Source organism: Cynocephalus volans, chromosome 1 (assembly GCF_027409185.1).
Source record: "Cynocephalus volans isolate mCynVol1 chromosome 1, mCynVol1.pri, whole genome shotgun sequence".
NCBI classification, from domain to species: domain Eukaryota; kingdom Metazoa; phylum Chordata; class Mammalia; order Dermoptera; family Cynocephalidae; genus Cynocephalus; species Cynocephalus volans.
The window spans coordinates 58,600,066-58,613,091 of NC_084460.1; the positions used below are offsets into that span (position 1 = coordinate 58,600,066).

The following is a 13,026-nucleotide window of genomic DNA, read 5'->3' on the forward strand; positions in this document are numbered from 1 at the left end:
CAGACTCAGGATCCAATTCCTAGCTCCACCTCTGAACCCTGTCTTCCCCCCAGTCTGCCCCTTCTCTGCTCCCAGGACGCCATCCTGTCCTCCTGTGCTCTGGTCACGGACCCTGGCTCGCATCTATTCTCAGACCCACTGTCCTGTAGTTCTACCCTCAGAACATAGCTAATGCCTGAGCAGATCTCTGCACTCCACTGCCAGCGCTGCTCATGGATTTTTGCCATAGCTGCCTGTCTGTTTGCCAGCTTCCACCCTGGTCCCTACCTCTGGTGTCCTCAACACCACAGCAGAGGGATCCTCTGACACCCCAGTGTCAGTGCCTGCCTTCTCTCATTGATGCCCCTGTGCTGCTCCTTGAGTTGTTGTACCATGGACCAAACCCCCCTCCCCAGGGTGCCCCCCACTGCTCTCCCCAAACCATCAGGTCCTGTTCTGGCATGGCACAGCCATCCCCTCTGCTGCCCCCAGAAGTCCTCACACTGGCTCCCCTGTTTCCTTCAGGTCTTTGCTCACGTGTCACTTTCTCTGACCACCGTAAGTGAAGCTAAGGCACATGCCAGGGCTCCTGCCCTGCCTGTGCCCATGACCCTGATGCTTCCTGTGTGCACACTAGCCATGTGCAGAGGCTGCTCTCTCTCCCCATGAGAGTGTGTGTTCTAGAAGGACAGGATTTTTCTGTTTATTGCTAAATTTCCCATGGCCATCACACAGTAGAAACTTAATTCATGTTTGTGGAATGAAGCAGTCCTCTGACTAACTTGTTTCTTTAACAGAAAAAGCTTTCTCAGTCTCCTGGTATTCCCCCCCCCGGGAGATACTAACTGCTGCCTTTTTGCTCAGCCCCTTCTGTGGGCATGGGCTAGTCTCACACAGATGGGGTCGTCCTCCCTTTCTTCATAGGTTACAGTGGCTCAGGAACAAGACAGCTCACCAGATGAAGGTCCAGCACTTCCACCAGCAGCTGCTGAGGTTTGTCATTCTTCACCATGGGTGCTGCCCCTGCTTAGGGCTCACAGCCTGGCTCATCCATGGTGATCTGTCTCTTCCAGTGATGCAGCGTGGGCGCCTCTGGACCTGCCATCCCTCGTGGCCGACCACCTCCCTGGGAGGCAGGAGCATGTGTTTTGGAAGTTGGTTCTGGTGTTGCCAGATGGAGAAGAGCAGTCCCCAGGGAGTGTCAGCAGGTCAGCGAGGATTTCCGTCTTTGGGATGTGGGGTGTAAATGCCAAGAGGTGGAGTGACTTGTCCCCTGAGAGCATTGGGCGGGGCAGAGCTGTGGGCCTGTGGGCAGAGCCCTCTCGTGTGGTGGGAACTCTGAAGCGAAGGATTATATTTTATTGCCTAGCCTTGCCATCTGTTTTGCTCATCATTTGAAGTTGACACTTGAGGTTTGATTATTTCCATTTTTATCCAGTAAATTTGGTAATAGTTGCTATGCTCAGGTATATTGATTTGAGACTCTTGAGGAAGATAGTTTATAGTTTGTATACTATAGTTCCATGTTTTTCCCCTTAGGGAAATCTTTTGGCCTTTAAAAAAGAAATCCAAAAAAATTGACATGGCATTGTTTCTTATAACCATATAGCTTCCAGAAATCATAATTTTAAAGCAACTACAGAACATGTTGCTTTTCTTTTTTAACATCTTTATTGAAATGTAATTCATATACTATAATCTTTACCCATATAAAGTATACATTTCAGTGATTTTTAGTTATGTTCACAGGGTTTATAACCATCACCATTATCTAATTGCAGAACATCTTTTTCACCTAAAGAGAAAATCCATGTTCATTAGCAGTCTCCATGCCTCCCTACCCCCAGCTCTTGGCAACCACTAATCTGCTTTCTGTTTCTATGGATTTGCCTATTCTAAACATCTTATATAAATGGAATCATATAAAATGTAGTCTTTTTTGACTGGTATCTTCCCCTTCGCATAGCGTTTTTTGGGCTCATCCATATTGAAGCATGTATCAGTACTTCATTTTTTTTTTTTTAATGGGTGAGTAATATTCCATTGTACAAACATACAGTATTATCTGTTTATCAGTTGCTGGGCATTTGGATTGTTTCCACTTTTTGGCTATTATGAATAAGGCTGCTGTGAACATCCATGTATAGTACTGGTGTGGACATGTTTGTAGTGCTCTTGGTTATACACTTAGGAGTGGAATTGATGAGTCATACAGTGACTCTTTGTTTAAGTCTTTGAGGAGTTGCCACACTATTTTCACAATGGCTGTACCATTTACATTCTACCAGGAGCGCATGAGGCTCAGGTTCTCTGAATACATTACTTTTTAAGGAGTCACTACTGGAACACACGCAGGCTGAGGGAAAAGACAAAGGCATGACACTTTCCACACAGGACAGCTGAGCAGAGAAGGGAGTTGTGGCATTCTAAAAGTATGTAAATGATGATTCATTTCTTAAAACAGCCGTCCTCTGATTTGCTAAGTGCATTAGGAAATATGTCACTTCAGGTCTCAGGCATAAGAAATTTGATTCTGTAAAACGTGTATTTCAGTATTTGCGGATGTTTCCTATTACTCACAGTCTTTTCTTAGTACACATTAAATCACATTATAATGAGCCAGTTCCATGAGTGTCTTATTCTCCCACCCAAATAGAGTTCCTAGCTCCATTTTAAACAATAACCTGTTTTTCCAGGTCATCTTCACAGTACGATTTGGTATCAGTGAACCTAGATCTATGTGATACTTCTCTTTCTTCCTTCTTTTCCTGAAAGTCTTTTTAGTTCAGATTTAGAATTAGATTCTTAGTGTTATTTTCTTTTATCCACAGAATTCTAGCAAATTGGTTAAAAGTCAAGTTCATGGGAGGTGATGGCTTAGTGGATGACATGTGCAGTGAGGCTGGTGGGATTGGGACACTCGCGCTTTTTAATGCGCTCAGCAGCAAAGAGGATCAGATAGTTTCTGTCAACGTGTGTATAAAGGTGAGTGACAACCACTTTGTGTATTTACTTCTGTGATTTCATTATTTTCACTCACTCCCAGACCTCATTGCAATCATATGAATGCTGTTTATTCTCTGACGTGGTTTTGAAAGAGTGTGGGAAGCTCAGAATCAAGTGTCACAGCTGTCTCTCCTTGTGTCCTGATGGCATCCCATGGACACCTACTTGGTGTGAGGCATCAGGCTAAATTCCGGTAGAGCAGTGAGTCTTGGCTGTCACAGACCTCTGTGAGAACATGGTAAAAGTTCAGAAACATACTGAAAAATGCACAGGTGCACCTGTAATGTTTTACACCTGATTCAGGAGCCCTGCACTCCTCCATGGGCCTTTGATAGGTAACTCAAGAAGGATCAGAGTCAGATCATTCCAGAAAAATGTAGTGAACGTTATAGCTCACATGGTTTGCCAACTCCTGACATGTTTGTTAAAGTAGCTTCTTGACACATCAGGTTTTACCAAAAGACTAATGATTTTTAATCCTATGCAGTTTTCACTAAATTGGATCCCAGTTAGTGATAGATTCAGTATCTGGCATTTCAGTTTATTTGTTTTTGTTTTACATTCAAGTTATCCTCAGTTTTTGATTACAAGCTCTAATTTTCATTCTTTATAGGTGCTCATACAGTACTGAGCTTAACTGGTTCCCTGGGAAGTTCTTGTTTAATAAGAGCTTATCTCCTCATTAGAGTCTAACCTGCATAAAGGAATTTTAGGTTCAGCAGATGTGTTCAGAAATGAATCCAGATGTGTCCTTCTTTATTTACTTGGAAAATAGTGGTGCAGGGCAGAAAGTGTAGCTTCAGTGTTGAGCAGACTGTGTGTCAGTGGCTGCCTCTCTGGCCAGCTCTGTGAACCTAGGTGCGGCACCTGACCACAACATGGCACTCACGGTCACCAGCACCAGAGTCTCCTGAGGACTGGCTGGGCCGTGTGCTTGGAGGAAGACTCAGCAAGTCAGCTCCCTCACCCAAGGTCCGGGCTCGACGCCTACACAGCCTGGGCCTCTGTCTTCCTAACAAAGTCGCCTTCATGGCATTCCCTGGCTGTAAGTGTGTGATGCTCCAGTCCGTGTTCCCTCTGTCCTTAGAACTTTTTCCAGTCCATAGTTTGGTTATGGGTTTTGTTTCTTTCAGTTTTCCGTTTTAATAACACTGACTGTATTTCTAAATGTAAAAGTAACACACGTATAAAACTTTAAAAATACAAAATACAAGGAAATATAAAGGAAGTACAGTTCTGCATCACTTAATGACAGGGATGTGTTCAGGGTGATTTTTGTTGTGTGAACATATGAAACCTAGGTGGGATAGCCTGATGCACGTCTGTGGTCTATTGCTCTGACCACTGTCAGTCGTGTGTATGGTTTATAGTTGACTGAAATGTTATGTGGTGCGTGACTGTATGAAGATAAGAGCCATCCAGGCTTTCACCATTTAGCAGTAACCGTGACTTCTTGGTGCACATTCTTCCCTGTTTTCCTGTGACTACAAAGTCATACTTCACCTAACTAGAAATGAACTAGTATTGTTCCTCTTACCTTTATTTTTAAAATTTTTCCGAAAGTAACATTCGCGTTTAGTTAAAAAGTCAACTACCTGCACATAATTTGTACTAAGGAATAGCAGCCTCTGCCGCTCCTCCTAGCCCCTTTCCTGAGAGTTTGGTTTCCATCATGTTTCCAGATCACATGCTTACACTGCCCTTTCTCAGTTTACCCATTTTAGGTATCCACTGACTTCCCATTACAATAAGTGTATTAGTTATCTATTACTACATAACCAATTACCCCCGACATAGTAGCTTAAAATAACAAACATTTGTTATCTCATGGTTTCTGTGGGTCAGCAGTCCAGGTGTGGCTTAGCAGTTTCCTCTGGCTCAGGGTTTCTCACAAGGTGGAAATCAATATGTTTGCTAGGTTTATGGTCTCCACTGATCCACTTTCAAGCTCACTCTTGTGGTTGTTGTTAGGACTCACTTCCTTGCAGGCTGTGGCTAGAGACTTCCTCAGTTCCCCGCCACCTGGGCCTCTGTAAGGCAGCTGGTAACATGGCAGCCGGCTTCCATCCGAGTGAGCAGGAAGGTGAGCCAAGACAGAACTATAACCTGATCTTAAAAGTGACATCCTGTTGCTTTTGTTGGATTCTGTCTGTTAGGAATGAGTCACAAGGCCCAGCCCACACTCGGGGTAGGGGATTACACAGGGATGTGAACACCAGGAGTTGGGGTCATGGGGGTTGTCTTGGTGGCTGCAGACCATACTAAATGAGGAAGGACCTCTCACATCACGGTACCTCTCAGCCTCCCCATCTTCCCAGGATAGCTGCAGTATCACTTAGTATTACTTCAGTAAGTGTGGTCACATTTTGATGGCTCTGTGACTGCTATTTGCCTCAGTACCAGTAGTGTTCTTTTTATGACCACATTTCTTTATTTTTACTGCAAGAAATAATTACCTTATTTTCTCACATAGTTTCCTCTGTATCTTTAATTTTTACCAGATGGGCTGTGTATGTCTCAGTAGAGTTTTCCAAATGTTGTGTTGTTTCACCTGATCCATCCATGTCCCCTCTCTGCTGGTGCCCCCTTCTGAGAAAGGGCCATCCTCTTGCTCTCCTCTGGGTTGATAGCTTGTCCCAGGGTGTGGCTGCCATTGGGGCCTCTGTCTAGGTAGCACATGCCTTAAGCCATCATCATGAGCACATGTCCCTGTTCTCTCACCTGCTAGCTCTGTGACCTTGGGCAAGTTCCTTAGTGTCTCTGTGCCACCTATGTGTGGGTACTTTTACTTATTATCCCTGTTTTACTCAGGGAAGTTAAAATAAATTGCCCAAGGCTGTGCAGCTACTATGTGGTAGTAGTGCTCATCAGGCACTTGAGGACGAAATGAGTTTGTACATGCAGAGTCCTTAGAACAGTGCCTGAGACATGCCAGGTGCTTGCTCAGTATTGCCACAGCGGCAATAGCAATTTTTTTTTGGTTTGGTCCCTTGTTTGATAGTGTATATCTTTCAGTTGCTGCTGAAGGAAGGATGTGTGGGAAGGGAATTCTCTGAGTCCTTTCCTTCTGAAGATGCATTTATTTTATCCTCACAGTCGCATCATAGTTTAGCTCGGTTTGTAGAACTATACATAGAAAATCATGTTCCTTCCAGTTTTGCTGTATTGTCACATAGCACCCACTGCTGCTGCTGAGGGATCTTAGACTATTTCTGCTCCTTTCCACGTGACTTAGTTTTGTTTCTCTTTGGGAGCCTTTTCTCTCTGTCCATGGGGTTCTGAAGATTCACTCTGGTAGCATGATGCCAGACGTCCTTCACTCGATGTGCTGGGCTTGGCAGGTCCTTTCAGTCAGGAGGCTCTGGTTTCTTTTTTTTTTTCTTTTTTTTTTTTTTTTAAAAGATGACCGGTAAGGGGATCTTAACCCTTGACTTGGTGTTGTGAGCACCACGCTCAGCCAGTGAGCGAACCGGCCATCCGTATATGGGATCCGAACCCGGGGCCTTGGTGTTCTCAGCACCGCACTCTCCCGAGTGAGCCACGGGCCGGCCCAGGAGGCTCTGGTTTCACTGGAACATTGTTGTATCTTCGTGATGCCTCTTTCCTGCTCTTTTTTGTTCTCTCTTGAACCCCTGTCAGATGTCAAACCTCATCAATTGATCGTCCGAGCCTCTTATCCTTTCTATCCTGTTTTCTATCTTGTTTCCTTGTTTCCTTGGCTTTATTTTCCAAATGTCCTTTTGAACTTTTTATTCATTTATATTAATTTATCTCTTATTTCTTATCCTTGTTTTGACTTCCTTATAGCCTTTTATTACTATTTTTGGATGTATCATCTTATCTTTTTGAGGAAATGAGTTGTTTGAGTTTAAGTTTTCTTATGTCCTATGCATAATGTTTCCTCTGGGTTTCTTTTGCTGTTTTTCTAGTTTTTCTTTTATGTTGGAGGGTCCCTCAGTGTCCTTAGCTGAGGCTCTCTGTCCATGCCTGAGTGAGGCCCTAAAAAGGCTGGACAGAAGCTCTGTTTGGGGTGCAATAGAAGGTAACTGAATGGTAAGCCAGCCTTTTTTGGGGCACACTTCCAAATGTCTGGATCTGGATATCTGTTCCCTGGGCTGTTCTGTTTTTCTGGAAAGGACTTGTCTCATCTCCTTTCCAGGACAGCTGCTGGTGCTCTCAGGGTAGGGTGGGGGTGGCCGGTTCTGAGTCCTTCTGTACTGTACCTGACGAGGCCCTATGTCTAGATCCTCTCAGGACTCCTGCTCAGGGGCCCAGGAGAACAGGGTGCACTTAGAGGCTGCCTGCAGGGTATGTGCATGACCTGTAGGGTAGTGCCTCTGCATCTGGTACGTGCAGGGCCTGGGAGCTTAGCTAGCCTGGCTCCTGCCATACCCACATCCACAGCCTACAGGTGTGGATGCAGCCTACAGCCTCTGCTTCCCTAGCCCAGTGACTGGTCCCATGTCCTAGCTGCTTTCTAGAAATGTGAATCTGTTTTCTGCTGCTGGCTTGCCTTCCCCCTTTCCATCATTATGGGCTTAACTGTTTTTATACTGTTGAAGGTTAGTGTTAACATCATAGTAACGTGGTCAGACACAGTTCTAGCTGGATGCTAAAATATCTGTTGATTTGACTGTTTCTCACACTAATTCATGGTCTTGTGGAGGGAGGGCCAGTGCAGCTGTGTTCTTGGACGATTGTCCAGAGTGCAGTGAGCATTTGGTGCATGGACCACTTTGGCCATACCTGCCCTGGGGCAAACCATTCACTGTTGCCCCCTGGTGCACCCATCCTGATGGTCTGGGTGCTGTTGCAGGTGGCCCATGGTGCACTCAGTGATGGTGCTCTTGATGCTGCGGAGACACAGAAGGACCTCCTGGGAGCCAGTGGGCTCATGCTGCTGCTGCCCCCCAAAGTGAAGAGCGAGGACATGGCAGAGGAGGATGTGTACTGGCTCTCGGCCTTGCTGCAGCTCAAGCAGCTCCTGCAGGCCAAGCCCTTGAAGCCTTCACTGCCACTGGTGGTTCTCATGCCCAGCCCCGGAGGGGACGCCATCGAGAAGGAAGTGGAGGATGGTTTGTGAAGGAAGTCTCGTTTATGAACTGGCATTGTTTAATAAGCGGGTGGAGCCCTGGGTCCGAGGAAGGGCCAGCAGTGTGGTGTTGGGAATTGTTGGGACAGTAGCCCCCACGGTGATGGTCCACTGTACAGCTGGCTGGGGTCAGTGCAGTGAGATGTGTTAGCATGTGTACAGACTGAGAGCAGAACATGTGTGACCTTTGTTGGTTTCTATTAAAGGTCTGATGCTACAGGATTTGGTTTCAGCTAAGCTGATTTCAGATTACACTGTTATTGAGATCCCTGATTCTATTAATGATTTACAAGGCACAACTAAGGTAAGGTTTCATCATTTTTAAAAGTCCATCAGGTTTGCCATATCTTGAATTTAGTGTATATTAGTCTTTGCACTTTTAATTTTATATTTCATACAGGTAATTTTCTAAAAACGTAAATAGAAATCAAAGGAAAAGATAAAATTTTTCCATAGTCCTGCTATCTGCAACAAATTAAATTGTTCATGTAAATTTTTTAAATGTTTTTATTTTTATGAACTTAAAATATGGCCATTCGTGTCTTATCACTGGAGGTCACATATATAAATTATTTTTCTGGGTTGGTTGTCCTTAAATATATGAAGAAATAATGTCTGAGATTTCCTTAAAAAAGGAAGTCTGTGCTAACAATTTTATTAAGGGAAAGAGGTGCCAGGAATTAAAATAAAAGTAACCACAGGAAGAAAGATAACTACGGGTATGAGGGCATCCTGGCATGTGGTGAAGCCACTAGTCCTCCTGAGAACGAGGAGGTATGCCTTCCATTTCTGTGTGTGGTGGAGAGGGTGTGCAGGGATGGTTTGCCAAGGGCCTGGGTCTTTCCAGGGAGGTGAGCCTGAAGGCTGGATGGGACTGGGGCTGGGGGAGCTCTCTGGCACCCCTGCTGGGCATGTCTCCAGGGCCCTAGAACGCCAACTCAACCACAGAGGAAGCTTCTGCTCCCCTTTCTAGCGTGGGTGAGGGTCTGGTGTTCTGGTGGCACCTGCTGTGGGCTGCTGTGGGTGGGGTATCCTGGCCCCAGGAAGACCACCAAGCGCCTTCATAAAGCTGTGTTTGGAAATCAGCGTGACTGGTTTAACTGTGTCTCTTCCCATTATCTTTGCTTTTCCAGGTTTCTCAGGCAGTGCAGTGGCTGGTCTCCCGCAGCCCCTGTGCCCTTGACCTTTGCTGCCAGACCCTCATTCAGTATGTTGAAGACGGGGTTAGCCATGAGTTTAGTGGCCGGTTTTTCCATGACAGAAGAGAGAGGCGCCTGGGTGGCCTGGCCTCACAGGAGCCTAGTGCCATCGTTGAGCTGTTCAACACTGTACTGCAGTTCCTGGCATCTGTAGTGTCCTCTGAGAAGCTGTGTGACCTGTCCTGGCCTGTCACCGAGTTTGCTGAGGTGGGGGGCACCCGGCTCCTTCCTCACCTGCGCTGGAATGCCCCGGAGCACCTTGCCTGGCTGAAGCAGGCAGTGCTTGGGTTCCAGCTTCCACAGATGGACCTCCCACCTCCAGGGGGTGCGTGCTTGTGCGGAGGGAGGAGGGGAGGGGTGGCCCTAGCCAAGCCTCCTTCCTTCTCACTGGTGTGACTGTGCGATGGCCACTGGGTACTACTGTGAGGTTGGCACATCCACCTCCACTGTGCACTTTCCTGTCCCCACTCTGTACCTGCCTGCACCCAGCTTTGGGTTCATGGGTCAGAATGTGCTGGAGTTTTGTGGAGTGGGGGCTGTTGGCCTTTCCCCACCAACAGAGCAGTCTGTGGGTGTCTGCTTAGCCTTGACATGAAATTGGTGGGTGGTGTTGGGAGGAGCACCAACCACGTGGCCTGTCCTACCTTCCCCACAGGGTCCCTGTTGTCAGAACAGATGGGCCAGGGGCAAAGGGCATGGGGACTGTGGGGCTGACTGTGGAGCACTGTCAGCCAGAGCTGCTGACTGTGCTGGGGCTATGGCACTCAGGGATAATTTAATGCCAGAGTTCCTGCATTGTCACAAAAGCCTCAGTTCTGTGGCTCAGGCTGTGCCTGCTGTGCCCAGGTGAGGCATCCAGGCAGTTTTGACTCTACAGGTTACCTGGGGTGGCTTGAGCCTGGTTTGGTATGGGCCATTGGGAGGGAACAAGCCTGCCCGCTGCCTGCCTGGCAGAGCTCATGTGCTTGGCATAGACACCCCCGTTTGGGCTGCAGGTGCCCTTCTAAATTCTGGGTGTGGCCTTCAGTAGGTCTAACCAATGCTTATTATTGAAGGGATCCAAAGGGAAGCAAACCACTCAGCACAAGCCCGCTGTGCCCTCAGTTAGTTTGCAGGTCCCCAAGGGAAGTCAAGGCCACCTCTACCAGACTCACCTGGGTGCTGGTTAAAGCACACATTGCTAAGTGCAACCACAGGCCTGTACAGTCAGAACTTCTGGGTGGACCTTTGCTGTGGACACTCCCAGGGAGACTGTCTGCATCCTTCACCTGGGCCCTGGGAGCAAGCAGCTATTTCCCTCAGCAGCTCTGGTTTTGATGTGTTCATACTTGAAAGCAAACTTCTTGAGTACACAGCTACCTTCTCCTAAGAAAACAGAGTTAAGAGCATTTTCATGTAGATTTTCACTTGTATTTTTGCCAAACAAGCAACGAGGTGCTTTCCCTCCAGCCCCTTGGCTTCCCGTGTGCTCCATGGTCATCCAGTACGCCTCTCAGATCCCCAGCTCACGCCAGACGCAGCCCATCCTCCAGTCCCAGGTGGAGAACCTGCTCTATAGAACGTACTGCAGGTGGAAGAGCAAGAACCCCTCCCCAGGCCATGGGGTAGGGCCCTCGGTCGCTGAGATCCCGTGGGACGATGTTGTCGCCTTGTGTATCAACCACAAGCTGAGGGACTGGACGCCCCCCCGGCTTCCCATCACGTCAGGTAGGTAGAGCTCAGTGCTATGGGGCCAGGTCCTCATGGGATGTTTGTGGTTCAGTTTAGCAAAGAATGATGTTTATTTGATGTTGCTTCTTTGCCTTTGGGTCCCCACCCTTCCTTTCATTATGACCTCCTGCTTCAAGCCAGTGACTTCCAGATGACTTATAAGCATTAGGAAGAGCTAAGAGGGTTCCAGTAGAGCCTGGACTCCCCTCCTGAAATCAGCCCCGTTGGCTGGCTCTAGGTTAGAGAGGACTTGTGGCTCTCAGTGGTTATTACTGGGCCCTGTGCAGTCTAGACCGAAGCCTGTGTGGACCTTGAGGGACCATGGACACTCGGAGCATATTCGACTCAAACTTCCATGTTAAAGTTATTAATTGATTAATGACTTTAATTAATCTTAATTAGTCTTTAATCAGAAGGGCTTGTCTTTAGATCAGTGAATTTAAGCAAATGTTGAGTGGTTACCTGTTGCTCTTTTGATATTCTTTTTATCTGTTTTTAATTGTTTTCTCAGAGGCACTGAGTGAAGATCATCAGATATGTGTGTATTTTTTTAAAAATGATTTGAAAAAATATGACATTCCCTTGTTGTGGGAACGAGCCAGATTGCAGACGCAGAGGGAGCTACAGTTGCGTCAGGGACGGTGAGATCCACGTTCAGTGTGTGTTTCTGTTACTGTTCTAAACTGCATCGTTCTCTCCCAAAGTACACAGATGGAAATTAATATCCTGTGCACTGAATCCAGTCCAGTGTGAGCAGATTCTGACAAACCCGCAAGGAACAGATCATTCTTTTGTAGCAGAAACTGTTCTAGAGCAGAGACAAGTTACAAGCATGTCACTTCATTGATCAGACGAACCTGACTCTGAAATCATACCTAACTTGGAGAGTGCCAAAACAGAAAGGTGACATCTCACCTCACTTACAGACCTGGTTCAAAAACAGCAAGTAAACTGTTGGCACACACAGTCTTGTAGTACCTAAAAGAATTCACAAGTAGGCGTTCTCCCAGGATAAACAATATCAATGGTAGGAATCTATTAATGTAATTTGCTGCCATAATAGAAAAATTAGTGATCATTTCAGTTGGTGTTGAAATGAATTTCTCAAAATTTATACCCATTCCTGATACAAATTTCTTATCAAGCTTGGGTAAAAAAAAAATTCCTTAAGTTGATAAGGCTACTTAGTGTAAAACTACCAAAAAGAAAAAAACAAAAACAAAAACCATGCATCCTGGTAAACAATTAGAAACACTGAAGTCAGAAGCAGCATGTGCTGTTCCCTGTTCACTATTGTCCTGGAAATCCTGACCAGTGCAGGGACATGGATTGATGGGCATAAATATCAACAGGAAGGAAAAACCAGACTGTACATTCATCAGTCCAAGATAATCAACAGTCAAGCTCTTAGAACTGGGTTTGTTCAGAGTTCAGAACAGAGATCAGATAGATGGACCTATAACATATAAAAATATTCTCATTCACAGCAACAAGAAACCCTTAATATAAGGACATAAACCGACAGGAGAGGTGCTGAGCCCATCAGGGGAGCTCTCAGGGTCCTGCATATGTAAAGAGGACCTGAATGAATGAGGTGTAGGCTCACTCTGTCAATGGGAGGACATAATGCTGTAAAGATGTCAATTCTCAAATTCTAAAGTCAGGGCATTTCTAATCAAAAACCCAAAAGGATTTTTCCCCTGGTATTGACAAGTTAATTCTAAAATTCATCAGGATAAGAAAATATGTAGCAATTGCTGAGAAAATTTTGAATAAGAATGACAAGAAAGGTCTGTTTGGCCTAATACCAAACATACCATAAAGCTACAGTACTTGAAACCATGTGGTGATGCAGGAGTACACGTGTGGATCAGAACAGGAAGTCCAGAAATAGAACCACCTGAGACAAAAGTGCCATGCCAAATTGATGGAATTAGTGGGGAAAGAACAGACACTGGCATCTTTTAGGAAAAAAGTTAGATCCCTTTTCTCCCACTGTTTTGCAAATATTACTTCCAGACGGATCCAAGAGCTAAATGT

The 13,026-nt window shown here is 46.0% G+C and overlaps 1 protein-coding gene across 4 annotated transcripts in view; it reads left to right on the top strand.

Annotated features, from left to right (window-relative positions):
• Positions 1-13,026, top strand: part of MCM3AP (minichromosome maintenance complex component 3 associated protein) — a 44,797-nt gene that overhangs the window by 26,560 nt on the left and 5,211 nt on the right. For 3 of the 4 annotated variants that reach the window (XM_063076028.1, XM_063076012.1, XM_063076020.1), the window contains exons 19-26: positions 904-972; positions 1,053-1,187; positions 2,811-2,964; positions 7,802-8,060; positions 8,284-8,381; positions 9,211-9,601; positions 10,726-10,983; positions 11,498-11,627. In XM_063076028.1, coding sequence (XP_062932098.1) covers positions 904-972; positions 1,053-1,187; positions 2,811-2,964; positions 7,802-8,060; positions 8,284-8,381; positions 9,211-9,601; positions 10,726-10,983; positions 11,498-11,627 — 1,494 coding nt within the window. The remainder of the gene's footprint in view (positions 1-903; positions 973-1,052; positions 1,188-2,810; positions 2,965-7,801; positions 8,061-8,283; positions 8,382-9,210; positions 9,602-10,725; positions 10,984-11,497; positions 11,628-13,026) is intronic. The other variant, XM_063076034.1, reaches the window with a different exon arrangement.